Raw genomic sequence first — 22,288 nt, 5'->3', positions numbered from 1 at the left:
TGTATTAGCCTGCAAACTCTATCTCACCCTATCTCCTATTCACATATGTCTCTTCCTCTTCCTGGTTGTGGTTGTCATGACGTTGACGGTTACAGGACGCTACAAATACAGTTGCCATTCAGCACCAAAACTCTGAGAATAAAAACTAAACTGAAACTTTGACAAATTATGACATTTAAAAAAAGTTTCTGCAACCAGTTACCACACCTCAGTTCTTCTCAGTCATGAGCTGGTCCCTCTATAGAGCTAATAAGTCTCTTCTCTCTGTGTTTTGATCATATGTTGACAGAAATGGTACATTAGGTGTATGTCCTTTGTAAGGCAACTGTATCTGTCTGAATCAAAGCAAATACAGTTAACCGGGGCTGAGAAATAATGATATATCAAACATGTATTCAATGTTTATTAACTTGCAAATAAAAGTTGGAAAACCATAACATGATTAAAGTCATTCAACCAATCGGGTGTATTTTAATGTTAAATGCCTTGAACATCTTAACCACTTTTTCTCTTCCGTAGGCATTAAATAACACACTGCAGGAAGTAACAGCACCTTCATTTGATAAAGGAAACAACATGGATTTGACTTTATGGTGACCTGGCAATAAATTGCTTTTTTTTTGTAAAGGAATGTATCATGAACAGTCAGATGAAAGGTTAATGTGTATATGAATCCCTACATGAAGGCATGATGCACTACTGGAACTATGCTAATGCATGTTCTCAATGTACATAAGTGCTTTGTTTAGCCTATTGGTGGATAAGTCACAGGAAGTGCCTTCCACCAATCAGGTTGTATCTGAATCCAGGCCAAAGTTCTGCTCATGAGTTAAAAGTCAGAAAAGACAACCTATCATCACAAAGCACCAAGATGATCTCAATCAGACATATCTGTGTATTTCTTCTCTCTCAACAGTGTAAGTGTGTATTTGATCAGTTATCAGTTACACTGTTTCGGATTGTTCCATGTAGGTCAACTGTAGATTTTCAGAATATCAAGAAAGGCTTTACAGTGCCAACTGCATCCCTGATGGTTTAAAAAAACTTTGTATGGGTTAATTTTTTTTTTCAAATTAAAAATTGAAAAGTTAATTGAGTATCAACAAAAATAAATACGGTTGATGGACTATTTAAAAAAATGCGGTGTTGTTATCTCATGTAATTGTACTTGTATTCTAAAAGCCTATGTTCCTTGAAGCAATATTGTTATGAAATCTGGAAACAAAACATGATACAAAAGTGAGTACCTTTTATTCAAGCTGGCGGACTGAGTCTGCCCAGTTATGTCGAAGTCTGAGTAAAACTGTCCTCTAACAAATTCTTCCAAATTTTCTAGATCTGATTCAAAGTGAGGATGTTCTCCAACATATTCCTTTGACCACAGCTGAACATGGTGGAACTGTAAGACTGCAGTGTGTGATATCAGGAGAATATCAAATGATATACTGGTACAAGCAAACCCTTGGACATATGCCCCAACTTTTAGCGTTTAAAAGTCCAAATCAACCAAATTCAACTGTTTTGAAAAACTCTCTGCGTTTCTCTGCAGAAATGGTTAATGAGAAATATGTTTTAAAAATAAAAAATATAACCAGTTCAGACAAGGGAACATACTTTTGTCAAACCGGAACTATGTATGGGATACATTTCAGAAACGGCACTTTTGTGACTGTGAGGGGTACGTATCCCACCATAGATAGGTGTTTATAAACAATATTATATTCGTAGATTTTATTAAATTTTTTGTTAATATACCATCAAGTGCAATGTTATTTTTCATTGTAAATATGCAGGTAACCATCTTCCGAGATCTCACTACCAGACAGTGTTGCAGCAGCCAGAGTCTGAGCCAGTTCATCCAGGAGACTCTGTGACTCTGCAGTGTTCAGTCCTCTCTGAGTCCTGTACAGGACAACACAGTGTGTTCTGGTTCAGAGCCGGGGCAGGAGAATCCCATCCAGGACTCCTTTACACCCAAGGAGACAGGAGTGAAGAGTGTGACAAGAGACCTGAGACTCCCTCTCCTACACGGAGCTGTGTCTACAGCCTCTCCAAGAACAACCTAAGCCCCTCTGATTCTGGGACTTACTACTGTGCAGTGGCCACATGTGGAGAGATATTCTTTGGCAATGGAACAAGACTGGATGTTGGTATGTAATGAACATGAGTCTAGGTGGATGTTTGTTGTAACTCTACATTTGACCACATCAGTGCTGCCTCCCTCTTCTGTTGTTCCCTCCAGAACCAGCAGTGGATCTCATAGTCATCGTCCTGGGGGTGTCTTTAGCTGTGTGTGTTGTGTTGATCATCATCCTCATCTGTACCAGAAAGACACAGACAGTGTGTGAGAATTGTAAAGGTAAATGTTGTATATTTGAGCTGGAGATTTATTGAATGGTAAACGCTATAGACGGCAATTTTGGTAGAAGGCCCTGGAAGTTCATTCTAATGAATGTTACTTTGTGATCGAACAGTGAGTGTTACCTATCGCGGACATGACAAGACAACTGCAGAACAGTCAAGTGGCCAGGTAGAGTTGAACCAAATACTATTTTCATTAATGTAACGATATAAAAACAATTAAAGTAGCTGTGTTGCTTTTATATGCAGATGATCTTCTTTTGCTCTCTTGTAGTACATTTCATGTTGCAGTTACTTATGTATTGAGATTCTTCACAGGAAGGTGAAGACTTGAACTATGCTGCACTGCAGTTGTCTGAGATGAAAGGTAAAAGAGGAAGAAGGAAGAGAGAGACCCCACAGGAGAGTGTGTACTCTGATGTGAGGGGTTCTGACTGGGAGGGAAGTGGTCAACAGCAAATCAGTTTTTAAACATTGTTGAGGTGGCAGTTACCGTTAGCTCATGGTGTTGTATTTTGATTAATTCTTATAGTAATCATTATGTGTTTATGAGTTGTTTGTTTCAAAGTAGTGTATGTGGTCCCTACAAAATCAGTGTTCAAGGTTACAGAGACACACTGACGCAACAAGTACTGTGTTTTTACACTGTGGTAAGCATTCAAAAATGTTTATATTCATAGTTTTGTAAAAGGTTAGGCTAATTCGCAGTGATTTGGGGATCTGGGATTGTTGTGGTATAATTAATATGACAAAGCCATTTAGTAGAGTTATTAAATGTAACTATATTTTATTAATAAACACTTGTAGTAAGTGTGTTTAAAGTGATTCAGGCTGTGCATGAGGTACTTTGTTATCACTTCCTGTAGCAGTCTGCAATTACGTATTAGCCTGCAAACTGAGACTCCCCTAACCTCCTATTCAGATATGTCTCTTCCTCGTCCTGGTTGTGGTTGTCATGACGATGAAGGTCAAGGACACTACAAATACTGTTGTCATTCAGCACCAAAACTGACAAGAAAAATAAACTGAAACTGTGACCAATTATGATATACAAAAAAAAAGATTCTGCAACCAGTTACCACACCTCACCTCTTCTCAGTCATGAGCTGGTCCCTCTATAGAGCTGCCAAGTCTAAAGTCAAGGCCTGTGTTTTGCTCATATGTTGACAGAAATGGTACATTAGGTTTATGTTCATTGTAAGGCAACTGTATCTGTCTGAATCAAAGCCAATACAGTTGACCAAGGCTGGGAAAAGAATGAGATCTTAGACAACCAGTTTAAATTATATATTTAATTGCAAGCAAAAGTTGCTTAACTAAAATGTTACTAAACTCATCAGATCAGTCGGGTTTATTATTTTTGTTAAAATGCCTTGAGCATCTAAACAACCCTGTCATATAAACACAAACAAACACTTTGGAGACAGAAACAACACCATGATTAGAAAAGGAAGAAAAAATAAATATTTGTCTTTCTTCTAACCTGGCAGTCAATCATTTTCAAAGTGTAGCAACTGACCTTAAACAGACAGTCATATTATTTACATGTGAAAATAGTACATGCATACGAATAAATAAATGAAGTAAAGCACTAGTAGTACTGTGGTAATGCATGTAATGCATATCAGCGTTTTCTTATTGCTTATTGGTGGATTTGACACAGGAAGTCCATTCCTCCAATCAGGTTGCATCTCAATCTTAACAACATTTCTGCTCATAAGTTAAAAGTCAGAAAAGACTAACTATCATCGCAGAGCACCAGGATGATCTCAATTAGACATATCTGTGTACTTCTTCTCTCTCAACAGTGTAAGTGTGTATTTTATCAGTTGTAAGTTACACTATTTCGGATTGTTTCTTGTAGGTCAACTGTAGATTCTCAGAATACGAAGAAAGGTTTTACAGTGCAAATTGCATCTCTGATGGTTTTGATCAACAGTTTTTTGTTTGTTGCCAATTTAAGAAATGTAGAGTTAATTGAATATCTACAATAATAAATACTGTTGATGGACTAAAAAAAAGTGTGGTTTTGTTAGCAAACGTAATTGTACTTAATGAGTGAAAGGGAAATATGTAAATACTAAAACCTTTGTTCATAAAGAAATATTGTATGGAAACAAAACATGGTACTAAAGTGGGTACCTTTTATTCAAGCTGGTGGACTGAGTCTGCCCAGTTAAGTTGAAGTCTGAGTAAAACAGTCCTCTAACAAATTCTTCCAAATTTTCTAGATCTGATTCAAAGTGAGGATGTTCTCCAACATATTCCTTTGACCACAGCTGAACATGGTGGAACTGTAAGACTGCAGTGTGTGATATCAGGAGAATATCAAATGATATACTGGTACAAGCAAACCCTTGGACATATGCCCCAACTTTTAGCGTTTAAAAGTCCAAATAAACCAAATTCAACTGTTTTGAAAAACTCTCTGCGTTTCTCTGCAGAAATGGTGAATAAGAATTATGTTTTAAAAATAAAAAATATAACCAGTTCAGACGAGGGAATATACTTTTGTCAAACCGGAACAATGTTTAGGATTCATTTCAGAACTGGCACCTTTGTGACTGTGAGGGGTACGTATCCCACAGTAGATATATGTTTATAAACAATATAATATTAGCAGATTTTATGTTTTCTTTTGTTAACATGCCACCAAGTGCAATGTTATTTTTCATTGTAATTATACAGGTAACCATCTTCAGAGAACTGGCTACCAGACAGTGTTGCAGCAGCCAGAGTCTGAGCCAGTCCATCCAGGAGACTCTGTGACTCTGCAGTGTTCAGTCCTCTCTGAGTCCTGTACAGGACAACACAGTGTGTTCTGGTTCAGAGCCGGGGCAGGAGAATCCCATCCAGGACTCCTTTACACCCAAGGAGACAGGAGTGAAGAGTGTGAGAAGAGACCTGAGACTCCCTCTCCTACACAGAGCTGTGTCTACAGCCTCTCCAAGAACAACCTCAGCCCCTCTGATTCTGGGACTTACTACTGTGCAGTGGCCACATGTGGAGAGATACTGTTTGGCAATGGAACAAGACTGGATGTTGATAGGTAATGAACATGAGTCTAGGTGGATGGATGTTTGGTGTAACTCTACATTTGACTACATCAGTGCTGCCTCCCTCTTCTGTTGTTCCCTCCAGAACCAGCAGTGGATCTCATAGTTATCGTCCTGGGGGTGTCTTTAGCTGTGTGTGTTGTGTTGATCATTATCCTCATCTGTACTAGAAAAACACGGACAGTGTGTGAGAATTGCAAAGGTAAAAGTTGTACTTTTGAACTGAAGATATATGAAACACCAAAATCTATTGACGTCAATTTTGGCACGAGGCCCTAGAAGTTAATTCTAATGAATGTGACTTTGTCATCGAACAGTGAGTGTTACCTATCACGGACATGACAAGATAACTGCAGATCAGTCAAGTGGCCAGGTACAGTTAAACCAAATACTATTTTCATTAATGTAACAATATTTGCTCTTCTATGACATGATTAAAGTAGCATAAGTGTTGCTTTTATATGCCGATGATCTCCTTTTGTTCTCTTGTAGTACAGTTCATGTTACAGTTACTTACATATTGTGATTCTTCACAGGAAGGTGAAGACTTGAACTATGCTGCTCTGCAGTTGTCTGAGATGAAAGGTAAAAGAGGAAGAAGGAAGAGAGAGACCCCACAGGAGAGTGTGTACTCTGATGTGAGGGGTTCTGACTGGGAGGGAAGTGGTCAACAGGAAATCAGTTTGTAAACACCGTTAGCTCATGATGTTGTATTTTATTAAGTCTGATAGTAATAATCATGTGTTTGTGATTTCTTAGTTTTAAATTTGTATATGTGGTCCCTAGAAATTCAGTGTGCAAGATTACTCTTGATAGTCACAGTGATGCAACAAGAACTGTGGTTACACTGTGGTTTGGATTCAATAAATGTTTCTAGACATAGTTTTGTAAGTCCACAACTGGGACTATGCTAATGCAGGTTCTTAATGTGCATCAGTGCTTTCTTTAGCTTATTGGTGAATACATCACAGGAAGTCCATTCCACCAATCAGGTTGCATCTGAATCCAGGTCTGCTCATGAGACATAGTTTTGTAAGTCGTTGTCAGGAAGTGCTCCCCGGGTCATTAGCTATAAATTATAAATGATGGTTCATCTGCAGCAGCATGTGAATGCAATTGTGTTTTTTAATTTGACAATGTTGGTGAAAACAATCCCTGAAGGTATAAAGTATTTACAGTGAAACAAAACCAAACTAAAAAACATATATAAACACCTTCACACATACCAGAGCCTGACTTACTGCGTGTCCACTACAGCGTTATTTGACCTGCACCGCTTGCCTTCCCACAGTGCACCACACTCGGGGGCGTGTCAGACAAGTTAATACAGAGTGAGGCTCCTCCTATATCGGTAGCCCCGCCCACCATCAACATTCCGGCTTCACAATAATAATGTTGTTATACACATCACTGACAATGTAATGAAGACACATACACATGTATACAATTTCTGATACATACAGTTATAAAACTCATCATTCTTGGTAAGGTGATAACCGATAAATACGTGCCTGTTTGTCAATCTGATGAATGGTACCTTCCACCACTCTCACTACGGGTGTCCTGCTTTGCGTTGTGTCGCACAGCATTTTCACCCCTTGTCCCGCACGTCGCATATTGAAAATGCTGTGCGATACAGCGCAAAGCGGGACAGGTGGTCACCCTACTCTCACTGCATCTGCGCAGCATGGCGATCGCTCTCTTTACCCCCTGCCCTCGACTCCAGTTCTAGTTTTGACTCCCTGAGTGTCACTCTCTGTGGCAATCAACAGCTTTGGGGGATCTGTGATTGTTGTGGTATAAAATGAGTGTTAAATGAATCTGAATTCTTTATGAGAAATGCTTTGACTATCTTAACAACGCTTTCATTTTAGTAGGCACTAACTGACACATTGCAGGAAAGAACAGAACTTTGATTTGATAAAGGAAGCATAACATGGATTTGACTTCATAGTGAACAGGCAATAAGACTATTTATATGTTAATGTAGTATGTGTATATGAATACCTACATAAAGGCAAGCACAACTGGGACTATGCTAATGCAGGTTGTTAATGTGCATCAGTGGTTTCTTTAGCTTATTGGTGGATACATCACAGGAAGTCCATTCCACCAATCAGGTTGCATCTGAATCCAGGCCAAAGGTCTGCTCATGAGTTAAAAGTCAGAAAAGACAAACTATCACAAGGCACCAAGATGATCTTAATCAGACATATCTGTGTACTTCTTCTCTTTCAACTGTGTAAGTGTATATTTTATCAGTTATCAGTTACACTTAGTTTGGTTAGTTCCATGTATGTCAACTGTGGATTCTCAAACTATCAAGAAAGCATTGACAAGAGTGCCAAACGGCATCTATGATGATTTTCAAAACTTGGTTTGGGTTCGTTGATACCGATTTAAGATTTGTAGAAATATAATTGAGTATCTACAACGATCTTTGTGGAGTCGATGGATTTTCTAAAAAGTATTGTGTGGTTAACTCATGTAATAATTCGCAATTAGTGGAAAGAAACATTTAAATTCTGAAAAACCTTTGTTACTAAAGAAATTCTGTTTTGGAATCTGGACTCAAAACATGGTACAAAAGGGACTTTTTGTTTCCAGTTGGCAGAGAAATCCTGCACTGTCAGTTTGATTTATGAGAGAAAATGTTTCCCTATTTTCTAGATCTGATTCAAAGTGAGGATATTCACCAACACATTCATTTGACCACAGCTGAACCCGGTGGAACTGTAACACTGCAGTGTGCAATATCAGAATCTGACTTACCCTGGACATGCTGGTATAGACAAACTATTAGACACGTGCTCCAACGTGTAGTGGTTTACAATGGAACTAAATCAACTGTTTTGGTAGAAAGTTTCTCTGCAAATATGGTGAATGGTACTTATAATCTGAACATCCAAAACATAACCAGTTCAGACGAGGGAATATACTTCTGTACAACCGGAACAAGTTTAAGGGTGGAATTCAGAAACGGCACCTTTGTGACTGTAAAGGGTATGTATAACACTGTAGTCTAGAAACAATATTTTATAAGCAGGCTATGTATATTCATACTTTTTTCATTGTAAACATTCAGGTAACTGTCCTCTAACCCGCCTATCCAAGAACAACCTCAGCCCCTCTGATTCTGGGACTTACTACTGTGCAGTGGCCACATGTGGAGAGATACTGTTTGGAAACGGAACAAGACTGGATGTTAAAGGTAATGAACATGAGTCTAGGTGGATGGATGTTTGGTGTAACTCTACATTTGACTACATCAGTGCTGCCTCCCTCTTCTGTTGTTCCCTCCAGAACCAGCAGTGGATCTCATAGTTATCGTCCTGGGGGTGTCTTTAGCTGTGTGTGTTGTGTTGATAATTATCTTCATCTGTACCAGAAAGACACGGACAGTGTGTGAAAATTGTAAAGGTAAAAGTTATCCTGAGATTGAACTGACAATGTACATACAGGGTATCGAACAGTAAAAACTACAGACCATATTTTTGATAAGAGGCCCTGGGAGTTTTTTCTGATGAATGTTACTTTGTCATTGAACAGTGAGTGCTGCCTGTCACGGACATAACAAGAAAACTGCAGAACAGTCAAGTGGCCAGGTACAGTTGGTCCAGTCATTATTGTTACATAACGCAGGCTTTATCAGGACGCAATTTAAGGTGGTTTTTAGTATGATGATTCTAGATTTTCTAATAGTACCTTTCATGTTACAATTACTTTCATTTAAATTATATTGTGATTCTTCACAGGAAGGTGAAGACTTGAACTATGCTGCTCTGCAGTTGTCTGAGATGAAAGGTAAAAGAGGAAGAAGGAAGAGAGAGACCCCACAGGAGAGTGTGTACTCTGATGTGAGGGGTTCTGACTGGGAGGGAAGTGGTCAACAGCAAATCAGTTTGTAAACAATGTGGTGGTGTTAGTTTAGGTTAGCTTATGTTGTATTTTTTATACTTCTTTTCCTTTTACTTTGTACTCACGCCTTTTTACTCTCTTAACTTCTTAGTTTTAAAATAGTGTTACTAGAAATTCAGTCTGCATCTCCAAAGTTTACAGCTGCGTACCAGACCAGAGGTCACACTGTGGTTAGCATTCAACAAATGTTTCTATAAGTAATTTTGTAAAGAGTTGGAGATCTGTGATTGTTGTTGTATAACATGCACAATGAAGAAATCTCTGTGTTATTAAATATAACTATGTTATATAAAAACAACAGTAGTAGGTTTATTTAGGGTGATATAGGGTTTAGTGCATGAGGTACTCAGTGATCACTTCTCTTCCTCTTCCTGGTTGGGGTTGTCACGGTGATGAAACTCACAGGGTCAAACAAGTGCTGTTTTCATTCAGCACCCAACATCTGACAAAAACCCCCAGAATAAATCCATTTCAAGCTTTACATTAAATCCAGTTGAATTTGAAGAATATTTGCTGGCACAGACTATCATTTTAAAAATTTGCCAAATTGGATGAGCAATAAAAATATCACTAAATGGTTGTGTAGGAATACTCCGAAAACAAATGTTGTTGAATGATGAAGCAGAACACTCAGCCGAATCCCATCTATCAGATAGTTAAATCCCAAAAGTTGTGAGCTTCAACTATTGTGATATATTTTATGGACTTGCTACTTGATATAATGTAAGGAGCTCACTATTTACCGTCTTTGCCATAACAATCATATTGTTTATGTTATAAAAGTCTACACAACTTTCATTATCATACAAATATGTATATTCTTTTGGTCGGACTGGATCTCTCTTGCATGTTTGTGAGCATAAAGAGTAAATCAAATACAACCCTTTGTAAACATAAGTATTGAATGTGTACAACCTAGTAGCACTGAATAACTATTAAACCACACAATGACATCTACATGACAATTAATGAAAAAAGAGGAACATAAAGAATCCTTCGAAGCATAAAAGTTTATTTTGAAATGAAATTCAAATTCAAAATCCCAAAATCAGCTGAACATGCTCAATTCAATACAAAATGAAAACAAAATAAATTCCATCTGTCAAGGTTTAAGATGCAGGTATCAGTCTTTTGGTAACTTTGTCATTCCCTCCTGGAGTACATCACCTCGGTGTACACACTGTCCTGTGGCTGCTTCCTGCCTCGTTTCTCCTTCCTCTGAGAAAAATGCAGCGTGCTGTAATTCAACACCTCTGCTTCTCCATCCTGTAGACGATCGTAAGTTTTATTCATCACTGGACCGTGAAACAACAGTGCTGCATCCACAACCGCCTACCAGATCTCCTTTCTGGATTGAATTAGTCAAACATCACTTACATTAGACGGCTCTTCCCTGGTTGAGCTGGCATGCTGGTGTTCTCTTGAGACACTCACGGTTCGCACTGATTAAATCACAGTTCATGTCACGAAACACAGCATTCTGTTAATTTAAATAACATTCCTCATTGTAATCTAAACTAAACTATACCCTATGTGTATATGTAAATTACTTGTATTTCATCTAGTGAAAATTAAACAGGTACATTTAATGGAAATTCTAAGCTAATGTGAGAACTCACCGTTACAAAGTTCACAAACTGGCCCTGGCTTTTTAGTGGAGATTAAAATGAAGATGAAAATCAGAGAAAAGACCAGACAGAAGGATGTGGCTCCTAGCAGGAGGACAAGCGGATCCACTCCGTTGTCAGAAGCTGGAAAACAAAACAAAAACCATCCCAAGTTTTAATTGACTGCAGTCAGGACTAAAGAATGTATATATGCGCTTGCTTTAGGGGCTCTGTTGGGAAAATTGAAGATGTAGCACATTTATCCTGTATAAGAATGATTCTGTGTTCAGCATTCCTTGTGTGTAGAGAGAGGCCTACCCCCAAATCTGAACTTTGGGGAACACGAGGCATATGTAAACAAGGTGACCTGGGCTGACCACTCTCTCTTACTGGAGAGGCCATAAAAGATGTCTGGCCTTATCTGTGTTGGGTGAATCATGTGGTCAAGCTTACAGGGGTCAAAAGGCACACACACTCAAACACGCACGCACACACTCCTGCGCCAGGTCTATGCAAGGAGCCAATGAAGAAGAGCAATGGAACATTTGCATGCCTTTGTCTTAACCAATGACTGTAAAGAGCGGTTCTGCTTAAATAGCTAGCTAGCACAACATGCTAGCGGACAAACTTTGTAGCACAATGGCGTGTGATGTTTTTGTCTCCTTGTGGGCCGGCCGCAAGCAATAAAGCTTTCTTAAACTTGTTCATCGACTGACTGTGCAATGGTTGATAGATTAATATTTCTGACAGACTCTTTATCAACAAACACCTTAAAACCAGTTATTTCATAATTCATTATGTAATTTTATAAATGTAATGCATACTGTTGCTCACATACTGTTATTATGTATTTATAAATCCACTTCCTTTTATTTCTTTTTTTGTTTGTTGAGATATTCTTGACTACATACCAACATCCAGTCTTGTTCCATTGCCAAACAGTATCTCTCCACATGTGGCCACTGCACAGTAGTAAGTCCCAGAATCAGAGGAGCTGAGGTTGTTCTTGGAGAGGCTGTAGACACAGCTCCGTGTAGGAGAGGGAGTCTCAGGTCTCTTCTCACACTCTTCACTCCTGTCTCCTTGGGTGTAAAGGAGTCCTGGATGGGATTCTCCTGCCCTGGCTCTGAACCAGAACACACTGTGTTGTCCTGTACAGGACTCAGAGAGGACTGAACACTGCAGAGTCACAGAGTCTCCTGGGTGGACTGGCTCAGACTCTGGCTGCTGCAACACTGTCTGGTAATCCAACATATTTAGACTAGTACCTGGATAGTAAAAAACACAGAAATTTTGATCGATCAAATTAATGAGACAATGACTGCCAAATCATGTTACATTGTGATAGCATTCATCTTTAAACTCTACCTTTTAATGAGAGGAATGTTGCACCTCTAAACTCTGTTCTATAATATTCACCGACCCCACAGTAATAAATGCCTTCATCTTCCTCAGTCACCCTCAGGATTGTGAGTTGATGTCTTCCTTCTGATACATCATAACGTAAAGGATTAAACCCCTGGTAAAACACAGGTGTGTCCACTGAGCGTTTTTGGATCGTCACCATTATTTGTGGAAGGCCTCCAATATTTTGCTTGTACCAGTGCAGGATTTTCGAATAATATTCCTGTTTTGATTTGAAAACACACACCAGGCTAACCCTGTTACCAAGGTGAACCACGGTGACGGGATCCAGAGTGTCTAAATAAAAGGAAAACAGCATTTATTTATTTTTTTAATTTTTAGTAATGTCAAATTTAATTAAAACTGTATATTAACATTGTCTTTTTCCAAATGGAATCATACTTACACACTGTTCCCAAAAGAGTCATAACTGTCCATACAGGTAACATGGTGTCTAGTCTCTTTGTGATGCTGTCAATGTTCAGATGTACAGATTGGTGTCGAGATGATCAAGGTTCACAAAGAAATACAAAAAACACATCTGATTGGTTGAAACAAAAAAGTAGAGTACTTCCTGTTTCCCCGCTTCCAACTCATTTCAAAACCATGAAACAGCTAAAGAACTTGAACTTGAAAATGGTCAGTCCATATCTGTTAGGGTTTCTTTGTGTGTGAAAAAGGAAATGTTATAGTTGTTAAGAGGCAGTTGGTTTAAGCATTAATGAAGATGGAATCATGCATTCATGGCCAGCCTCTGTATGTAGTTCTATTTGGTTCATGTGACTTATTATAAGAAAGAAATTGTATTAGTGATGCTCAATGGTTCTGGACATAAGGTGGAGATAATTAATTCACTACACATTTATTAAAAATAAAAATTTACAGATATCACACATTCCTACAGTAGGTATACTGCTCATCGTATGAGCACATTAATGCAGAATGCAACACTTTTATTTCTCATTAAAAGCCAAACATTTCCAAGGTATTCAAATATAAGTAAAACGGAAAAAGGTTAAAAAAAATTGTTTTTAATATGGATATACTGTAATGACTTAGACGGCAACATTCGGGAAAAAAATACTAACGTCCAGGTATCAGAACAGAAGATATTTAAATGATACTGCAGGTAGGTTTACAGTTTGAAAAAGGAAGAGTGATCACAAAGGACATTCAAATATAATCCTTACAGGCTGTCAATTACATCAAGACCTTTGACATCAGAGTAAATGGTATCTTCCTTGTTGGTGTGTTCATGTCTTCTGTTCCTGTTGAGGGCTTTCCTTTTTGTAAACTCTAATTGTGAGTAAAGCATCTCGTCACCATCCTGTCTCTGAGGAAAAAAGTGACTCAGAACTGAATCTAGACACTCGGCACAATCATGTTCATAGAGTAGGACAAGGTGATCTGAAGCTACGACTTGATCACAGCGCCACCAACAGGTTACTGAAGCAACAATTTACAAGTGGAGTTGAGAAACACCCATTGGGTTATTTCAGTAGTTGTGGGCACTAGGCAAACCTTATACATTGGTTATTTGTGATATAATTACAGTTTGAATTTACAAATTCAATTTTCCTTATACAAATACAGATGAATGTACCATTATTGATAAGAATGACACACCTGCTCATTCTGAGTGTCACTGGTCTCACCAACAGATGCTTGCAATTGAATGCCTCTAGCTGTTCCAAACAACAAGAAGACATTAGATATACTAGATACGATTTAACTGTTGTTGGAGTGTAATCTTATAATTCATTCCTATCTTTTTTTGTTTGTTGTAACCACAGATTTCATACATCTGCCTGTCTCTGTGTGTTGTCAGGTATGCGGTTTATGTAGTATTTATGATGGATAGAATGTGTTTTAATACCTGTCTCTACAAACATATTTCCCCTAGTGGGTTAAATAAAATTCTGAAATTGAACATCTGCTGTACTGGCAGTGTCACACGGTTTTAGAGGAGACGGATGTAACTTTCTTCCAGAAAAAATAAAATGTCTTTTTTACTTCTTCAATGTTAGTTTTTTTTGTGATGGATTACAGTCAATATTGAAACACCTCGGGTATTAGGAAAAAGTTCACTCTGTGATGACGATATATTTAAGCTAAGGAAAAAAGGTTTTCGTACTAGGATATATATGAATGACGAAGGGAAAATGTAACTTACTGTTGCGGCGATCACATTTAATTCTTTTAATTGTGTAGATTAAGAAGGTAATTATGATGACACATATGACCAATGCAAAACAGAGGGATATGACAATCCAGGTCTCTCCAAAATCATGTGTCACCACCACACATGCTTTGTCTGCAAATTAAAGAATTGTGATAGAAATTCGAAAGTCAAAGTTTTTCTTTTTACATAAAACACGATCCCAAAATGTTCTGTACATCATTTCCACCAATCCATCGTAAATGATTCTCAACTTCTAATTACCATCAGGTTTTAGCAATGGTGATGTAGTTACCTTTAACATCCAGTCTTGTTCCATTGCCAAACAGTATCTCTCCACATGTGGCCACTGCACAGTAGTAAGTCCCAGAATCAGAGGGGCTGAGGTTGTTCTTGGAGAGGCTGTAGACACAGCTCTGTGTAGGAGAGGGAGTCTCAGGTCTCTTGTCACACTCTTCACTCCTGTTTCCTTGGGTGTAAAGGAGTCCTGGATGCGATTCTCCTGCCCCGGCTCTGAACCAGAACACACTGTGTTGTCCTGTACAGGACTCAGAGAGGACTGAACACTGCAGAGTCACAGAGTCTCCTGGGTGGACTGGCTCAGACTCTGGCTGCTGCAACACTGTCTGGTAGTGAGATCTCTGAAGACAGTTACCTGAATATTTATAATGAAAAGGGGCATTGTTTCATCTGAAGACATAGGAACTCAGTACACAGGTACTAATTCAAAGTATGCTTATATAATATTGTTTATGAACAGTTAACTACGGTGACATACACACCCCTCACAGTCACAAAGGTGCCGTGTCTAAAATTCATCCCATATGCCGTTTCTGCTCCACAGAAGTACATTCCCTCATCTGAACTAGTTATATTTAGGATTTTTAGAACATAATTCCTATTAACCATTTTGGCAGAGAAACGCAGATGATCTCCCAAAACATTTGAATTTTAATTGGAGATTCAGCCACTAAACATTGGGGCATATGTCCAATGGTTTGCTTGTACCAGTATATCATTTGATAGTCTCCTGATATCACACACTGCAATGTTTCAGTTCCACCATGTTCAGCTGAGGTCAAAAGGAATATATTGGTGAACATCGTCACTTTGAATCAGATCTAGAACATAGGGAAGAATTTTGTAAGACAATGTTTTAAAAAGGGATGTTTTCATCCAGGGTTCAATCTATCTTGAACAAACTCATTGATCCAATTCACATGTAGCATCTTTCACATAACAAATATGTACATTTTTTACAACAGTCAATACTTAATAATTAATAATGTCAGATTTAAATACATAGCTGCCAATAATGTCAGATTTAAACCTGATAACCTTATTTCTTACCTTTATTGCTATATTTATCTCCAATCCTCAACAAAATCCCTGTTTTGAATTCCACCTTTTTCTGCTGATAAACTTTCACACAATCGTACATGGCGGTATCATTCAGTTTAGTTGGATTAATATGCAGGTCAAAAGTCCGTCCTTCTACTTTTGCTGTCATGCGTGGGGTGTCATTGAAGCCCTCCTGTGATATTGTATCTGATCCCATGTGGTTTAATGCCGCTATGAACTCAGGACTGTGTCCTGCACCATGTCTGAACCAGAAGATGAATGAATTCTTGTCAATAAATCTCTTTGGAAAGAGACATTTCAGAGTCACATTCTCTCCTGGCTGAGCAGTCATCATCTTGTAGTGCAAATCACATGCAAGGCCTGAGTAAATCCAACAATACACAGGTATTAATGAGGCATTTATCTATAAAGGTAACAATAATACCACATTTTGGAATTTGAGTATCATACTTACATAGACTAGTGGCCACAAATAAAGTCTGAAATATGATAGACACCATTTTGCAACACCAGAGACTGCTGTGGTATTTATGAGGAAACTGATGGTGATTCATCCAAATATAGTTAGCTATTTATACAGCTATCGAAAGGGGTGGGAAAGTGTGACTGTGATTCTGATTGGCTTTTTACTGTCACTTCGGTGTAACTATTGAAGAGGTCTGCCTTTAACCACTGATCAGTTAACAATAATTGAAGATAATGATTACTTTCATATTGTTTGTTGTTCTCTGAATATAATAAACAAAGTTTGATCAATACCCTGTTATATCAAGCTCATGAGAACGTAACCCTTTGGTCATGTCGAGGATAGAAATATGCCTATATCTATGAATTATGTTCATATTATGCTAATCGTCACACATCCTTCGATATTGTGATCCTTGATTTCCTGTATTCATTGTCCAGTCTTCTGAGATACCCAACTTGAGTGTATCAGACACCTGCACCTTATTAATCTATGATAAATATATTGATTTTGTCTTGAACTTACCACATGTTATTGACTTGGTACTTTAACAGCAATTGGGTACTAATATGTCTTCACTATTAATATTCCTATGTATCCCTATGGACAAATATCCATGGCAGAGTTCAAATATAATTGTTTGTTGAGAGATATTATATATAACAAATACTATATGGAATTGAACTAAATTACATTGGGACAGCTTCAAAATAAGTATGTTTGTATGTTTTAAGTTGGCACTGACTGTCTGTTTCTCCTTTAATGAATAGAGCTTTATTGCCACTTTCTGGTATGATGAAGAAACTGCAGGTTCCTTCATTACAGCAAAACTAAAAGGACCCAATGACTTTTCGGCAAGAACAGACTTTTCCTACCACGGGCAAGTGTGTGTGTACATTTGTATGTTTATTTACCTATGGCATAAAAACAAAAACTAATCCATATCTACTTACATATGTGCCTGTGTATTTGTGCTCTGACATATAATTTAATTTGATTTAATCTATCTGCCTGTCAGTGTCTATTCGTCTGTCCATTAGGCCTTATTTAATTATACAATTAGTCATAACCTAGGAGCATATGTAGTATGGCTACAAATCATAATATAAATTGAGGGGGACACTTCCCCCCCGATATTTAAATCTGGTCAAAATGTCCCCCCCCAATATATTGATATAAAAATATAAATAAAATATAAATGTTCTATGCTACAACAGTCAACCATGCTGTCCGAAATTATCATACAAAATCTTATCATACTCATAACTAAACTTTACTGATACTGGTGTTCTATATGGAAATGTTTTTGTTTTGTTTTGTTTTCAGGGGGGGCCCCTCAGACTCCCAAGCAGATTTTGTCCCCCCCAATGTTGACTCCATGGCTACGGCCTTGCTACAAAGTGATTCATTGACAATGATAACAACAGCTGTAGATGGAGGATTTTACTGAGTGTAGACAGTGGTTCAGGCCTTCGTTTCAAATACCATCCATTATTGCAGTTTTTCTTACCACTTCAAGACAGCACACTTTCAGCACAGTTGCGAGTGCCCTCAAGTTACTTTGGTCAAATGTCCGCTCACAAACATGTCACAGGAAGGTCAGTCAGGGGCCTAGGTTTCAATGTACATCTGCTGAGAGGAACCGCTGATCTGCTCTACTCTCAGTCTGCATGTTCTCTTCAGCCATGTTTTTAAATCCTTGCCAGACTCCCCTGAAGTTACCATAGTCAAACTGTCCGGTTCCCCATTATCAGTGAGAAACAAATAGTTGCATCACTCAAACAAACAATAAACAAATAACTACTTAACAGTCTGCCTACATAATGATTTTTTGAACAGATTTTCACAATTTAGTTACAGTTCAAATCATGCTGCTTGTCAGATGGAATGGAAATGAAGAACTCAAGCATTGTATTACTATAAATAACATACAATTATTATAATGGATAGTGTAAGATTATTTGAGATATGTTGTTATGATTTGGTTTAGGCAATTGTTTCATGGCCCCTTGTCTGGCTAACTAACAATGACAGAATCACCTACATAGTGAGTTGGCCAGCGTCTGTTCCTATCGGTTTGATCAGGGAGACAACCAAGGGTTAGTATCCTGGTTGAGGGATCAGTACCTCTGTACTCACAACGGGGGGGACGAACGCCAATGCCACTCTGGCTGATACAATTAAGAACAGGGAATGGTTGATTGCTGACAAAGTGATCACGGTTGGCAGCCAAGCGTGTTCCACCACCGTTACAGATGTTATTTACATCTCCCGTGTTGGCTAATATAAAAGTGTTTCTACTTTTGCAGTCGGGAGACATAGGCTCCGTCAGTCTCAGGCTGCGCATGTAGTTGCTACACTGTACTCTTGTCATACTTGGATTGACGTGATTCCTGCGAAATGTGTGATAGCCCGGGGGAGGTTGACCCTGTGTCCTCACCACCGCACATGCCAGCAGCAGGAGTGTCCACTGGGGCTTCATGATGACCTAAGGAGGAAATATATGAATACAACTACCATTGCAGTCCATTTAAAATGGACAAATACTAATACAAAAATATACGTATTTATATTACCTTATTTCAATCCTTGGTAGATCTGAGAGGTCCTCTTGTTTGATTCCTGTGAGTATACACCGAACACTGTATGGAAGAAAACCAAACAAACTTTTTCATTACCTACAGAGTTGTTCACTGATTCACTGCCTTGAAGCAATTTAATTTCCTGTGTCAAATAGACCTACATACCTGTATTTCCACAAGCCTGCACTACTGTAGTCTGTATTGAGTCTTGACTTTTATCTGTTACATTCACATCAATATTTGAACTAAGCCAATAGTTCTTCTGGCAAACCATGTGATGGTTATTGACTTTTACTGTCCTTTGGCTCTGTGATACAAATACCTGTAATTCATTAATACACAACCTTGTGTGGTACAATAGGACGAATACGGAATTTGACTCAGTAATACCTCTTTTTCAGTCAGTTTGGTACATGAATCACTTCACAATTAATTCTCAAAACCTTTAATTTTACTTTGTTATATTCTTGCAAATGATTTTGTACAATTTTCTGCTGTTTCCAACATGATCAATTGCTTATGCTATGTTGATCAAAATGTATTCTAAAACTGGTTGTTCCCATCCTTGATTGTGATTGGCTATATCGCAATCCATGCCGTTGTAAAATCCAGCATAACCTCACAGGTTGTCCTCATAACATTCTTTAACATTCCATATTACTGCGCGTGGTGCCTAACAACTCCCCTTACCTGTTCTAAAATCAGCGTAAACCACGGCCTCTTGGGGCTTATTGCTTAATTACATCGTTGTTCAGTATTGAATAGTCATACACAACAAAATATATTAGTTCATCGATAAGCAATTCCTTGATTTCTCCCACAAAACCAACAGATCATGGACCACACGATATTTTTTTATAGGTTAATAATTAGCCAAATTGAACTTGAGGCAGGCAAGTTCAGTTTAAGGTTGTTTGGACTATATTATCTAATTTCTTGGCTCACAGCAACACTTAGACCCATATCTGCCACCATTGAGAGGTGGCGCACAGCAACATGAAGACTAAAAGCTGACCAGAGACATCTTTGACCCTGAGAGTCAAGTCTCCCTCAAAGAACTGTCTGAGATGAATGGGTTAGGAAAACATCTCAGAGAAACACAGAACAAAGTTTTTCTGAAACCATTATAAAGATCACACATTTATTGGTAGAGCATTCAAATATACATTACTTCCTAAAAATCAACTTTCTGCTGTTAAAAGCTATCAAATTAAATCCTTACCCATTTCAAAATATAAAATGTCAATGTTATAGTGCTCTGAATGTAAAAACTAATCAATCTAATCAATGTTCTTAAATGTCAAAGTGATTTAAAGTGGACACAAAACTACTTGAGTCTGCCAACATCATATGATTTATTTAATACATTTTCACAATTCAGTTAGTTAAAATCATGCTGCTTGGCAGATGCAAATCATCAGCATTGTATTACTGTAAATTGCATTTGACACTGTTACACTGGACGGTTTAAGATTATTTGAGATATATTGCTTTGCTGAACAGAATTGTTATGAATTGGAATTTTAGATGTATTTATTTTTGTATTATGAATAGTGTAGGCAAATGTATTATGGCCCCAAATGGCTAAACAACAACAACAACATCCCCTCCATAGTGGGTTGGCCAGCGTTTACCAGACTGACTCTGATCAAGGTCACAAGAGATTTCAATCCTCCTGGTGTCCCTTTTACCTCTGTACTTGCATCCGGGGTGTTGAATGCCACCAGCGTGCTTACAAGTAACAACAGGGAATGGTTGATTGCTACGGTATCGATTGGTGCCTACAGGTGTTCCAGCACGGTTACAGATGTCATTCACGTGTCCAGACGTATCTAGGATGAACGTGTTTTTACTTTTGCAGGCTAAAGAGCCAGGATTCTCCGTCAGTTTCAGTTCGCGCATGTAGCTTTCACAACGCTGGGTTGTCATTGTTGCGCTGACGTGCCTCCGGAGAAACTCCGTATAACCCTGGGGAGGTTGACCCTGTGTCCTCACCACCGCACATGCCAGCAGCAGGAGTGTCCACTGGAGCTTCATGATGACCTAAGGAGGAAATATATTAATGCAACTACCATTGCAGTCCATTTAAAATGTAATCTACTAAAAACATCTGATATTCCATGATATTGACATTTGTGTCATTTGAAGCTATTAGTAATACAAGAATGCAGTTGCATATTACAGCTATCGAAAACAAAGCTGATGAAAAGTGCATACCAATATTGTTGCAGATACAGCAACAATATGTTTAAATATCCTCAGATGAAAACCCAACTTGTGGTTTAGGTCAAGTCATGGAAGTTAAACTGACCTTATTTCAATCCTCAGTAGATCAGACAGGTTCTTCTGTTTGATTCAGGATAGATGTATTCACCTGTGAGGGTACACAGAAGACTGCATGGAAGAAAAACAAAATAACATTTTAATTAGCTACTGTTCACTGATTCACAGCTTTTAAACTATTACATTTCCTGCATCAAAAATACCTACATACCTGTGTTAGGAATATATTTTATCAATTAGTGCCGATGGAGTCAAGAAAGTTTATTTATTGCAGCTTGCAGTAAGGAGACAAGTCTATGGCGGTCCAGAGTTGTCTAACTCTTCATAGGAAAAAGTACTCCTTTTATACATGTTCTGAACAGGTTCAATTGCATTTGTGCAAGCTTGCAACAGCTTGCACAACATTTCCACAATTTCCACAACATCTGTTACATTCACATCAATATTTGAACAAAGCCAATAGTGCTTCTGATTATGATGATTATTTATTTTTCCTGTCCTTTGGCTCTGTGGATACATTACAGTAATTCATTTAGCAAACACTTTTATCCAAAGCGACTTACAAAAAAGAGCCTTACAAAAAGTGCATAGGTCAATGATCATAAACAACGAGATAGCCCCAAAAACATTGCGGGTAGCCAAAACATGAAGCCTACATTGTGAAAAGCAAATAAGTGCCAATGGGTAGAACCAGAAGAGGACGTAGTTAAACAAATTACAATTAAACAACATGATCCTCGAATGTGCTACAGTGTACCTGTAGGAAAGCAAGCAACAATAATATAATTCACAGCGAGTACAAGTAGTTAAATCAGTTACAACTAATCAACAAGTGCAACCCCTCAAAGTCCCTCATTGTCATTGTGTTCCTGGAGGAAATAAACTAACATCTGATCCAACAAATCTTTCTAAGTGCCGTTGTACTCCCGGCATGCAAGTGCATCTTTAGCCTTTTTCTTGAAGGTTGAGATTAGTTCAGTAGTCAGTGTCTCTGATGGAGGTGGGGAGGTGATTCCACCATTGGAGGGGCAGACAGGAGAAGAGCTTGGGTTGGGAGCGGGCGCTCTTTA

At 38.2% G+C, this 22,288-nt stretch overlaps 4 protein-coding genes across 4 annotated transcripts; 3 read left to right on the top strand and 1 right to left on the bottom strand.

Annotated features, from left to right (window-relative positions):
• Window positions 1–871: 871 nt before the first annotated feature.
• LOC146302065 (uncharacterized) lies at window positions 872–3,122 on the top strand. Its single transcript, XM_084698958.1, has 6 exons — window positions 872–917; window positions 1,337–1,682; window positions 2,035–2,150; window positions 2,243–2,359; window positions 2,475–2,530; window positions 2,680–3,122. Exons 1-6 carry the CDS (start codon window positions 872–874, stop codon window positions 2,830–2,832), a joined length of 834 nt encoding a protein of 277 aa, XP_084555084.1. The 3' UTR covers window positions 2,833–3,122.
• A 1,002-nt stretch (window positions 3,123–4,124) lies between these two features.
• On the top strand, window positions 4,125–5,969 carry LOC146302064 (uncharacterized). Its single transcript, XM_084697818.1, has 6 exons — window positions 4,125–4,170; window positions 4,593–4,938; window positions 5,291–5,407; window positions 5,501–5,619; window positions 5,735–5,795; window positions 5,954–5,969. Exons 1-6 carry the CDS (start codon window positions 4,125–4,127, stop codon window positions 5,967–5,969), a joined length of 705 nt encoding a protein of 234 aa, XP_084553944.1.
• A 1,644-nt stretch (window positions 5,970–7,613) lies between these two features.
• On the top strand, window positions 7,614–9,331 carry LOC146302063 (uncharacterized). The gene is made up of 6 exons (XM_084697805.1): window positions 7,614–7,659; window positions 8,088–8,420; window positions 8,503–8,628; window positions 8,721–8,837; window positions 8,967–9,082; window positions 9,173–9,331. The coding sequence occupies exons 1-6, from the start codon at window positions 7,614–7,616 to the stop codon at window positions 9,323–9,325; spliced, it is 891 nt and encodes a 296-aa protein (XP_084553931.1). The 3' UTR covers window positions 9,326–9,331.
• A 996-nt stretch (window positions 9,332–10,327) lies between these two features.
• Window positions 10,328–16,925, bottom strand: LOC146302062 (uncharacterized). The gene is made up of 12 exons (XM_084697792.1): window positions 16,342–16,925; window positions 15,876–16,247; window positions 14,821–15,180; window positions 14,520–14,660; window positions 13,973–14,031; window positions 13,535–13,679; window positions 12,753–12,854; window positions 12,311–12,643; window positions 11,854–12,210; window positions 10,955–11,086; window positions 10,713–10,777; window positions 10,328–10,601 (listed from the first exon to the last, which is right to left on the bottom strand). The coding sequence occupies exons 1-12, from the start codon at window positions 16,439–16,441 to the stop codon at window positions 10,479–10,481; spliced, it is 2,289 nt and encodes a 762-aa protein (XP_084553918.1). The 5' UTR covers window positions 16,442–16,925; the 3' UTR covers window positions 10,328–10,478.
• Between the last annotated feature and the right edge of the window lie 5,363 nt (window positions 16,926–22,288).

This window comes from Hypomesus nipponensis, chromosome 1 (genome assembly GCF_054491055.1).
Source record: "Hypomesus nipponensis isolate SF chromosome 1, ASM5449105v1, whole genome shotgun sequence".
Taxonomy (NCBI): domain Eukaryota; kingdom Metazoa; phylum Chordata; class Actinopteri; order Osmeriformes; family Osmeridae; genus Hypomesus; species Hypomesus nipponensis.
Note: the sequence above shows the minus strand (reverse complement) of the source record. Positions and strands in the feature narration are given on the sequence as shown.

What these genes read in the sequence shown, in the direction of transcription:
- LOC146302063 (XM_084697805.1), top strand. Translation starts at nt 7,614, where the DNA reads ATGATCTTAATCAGACATATCTGTGTACTTCTTCTCTTTCAACTGT. An exon ending in CACCTTTGTGACTGTAAAGG is followed by an intron (nt 8,421 to 8,502) that starts GTATGTATAACA and finishes GTAAACATTCAG; the next exon opens with GTAACTGTCCTCTAACCCGC. An exon ending in AACAAGACTGGATGTTAAAG is followed by an intron (nt 8,629 to 8,720) that starts GTAATGAACATG and finishes TGTTCCCTCCAG; the next exon opens with AACCAGCAGTGGATCTCATA.
- LOC146302065 (XM_084698958.1), top strand. Translation starts at nt 872, where the DNA reads ATGATCTCAATCAGACATATCTGTGTATTTCTTCTCTCTCAACAGT. An exon ending in TGGAACAAGACTGGATGTTG is followed by an intron (nt 2,151 to 2,242) that starts GTATGTAATGAA and finishes TGTTCCCTCCAG; the next exon opens with AACCAGCAGTGGATCTCATA. An exon ending in AGTGTGTGAGAATTGTAAAG is followed by an intron (nt 2,360 to 2,474) that starts GTAAATGTTGTA and finishes GTGATCGAACAG; the next exon opens with TGAGTGTTACCTATCGCGGA.
- LOC146302062 (XM_084697792.1), bottom strand. Translation starts at nt 16,441, where the DNA reads ATGAATCACCATCAGTTTCCTCATAAATACCACAGCAGTCTCTGGTGT. An exon ending in AGTTTGTGAACTTTGTAACG is followed by an intron (nt 10,778 to 10,954) that starts GTGAGTTCTCAC and finishes TGATTTAATCAG; the next exon opens with TGCGAACCGTGAGTGTCTCA. An exon ending in CCAGGGAAGAGCCGTCTAAT is followed by an intron (nt 10,602 to 10,712) that starts GTAAGTGATGTT and finishes GATCGTCTACAG; the next exon opens with GATGGAGAAGCAGAGGTGTT.
- LOC146302064 (XM_084697818.1), top strand. Translation starts at nt 4,125, where the DNA reads ATGATCTCAATTAGACATATCTGTGTACTTCTTCTCTCTCAACAGT. An exon ending in ACTTCTTCTCTCTCAACAGT is followed by an intron (nt 4,171 to 4,592) that starts GTAAGTGTGTAT and finishes CAAATTTTCTAG; the next exon opens with ATCTGATTCAAAGTGAGGAT. An exon ending in GGAACAAGACTGGATGTTGA is followed by an intron (nt 5,408 to 5,500) that starts TAGGTAATGAAC and finishes GTTGTTCCCTCC; the next exon opens with AGAACCAGCAGTGGATCTCA.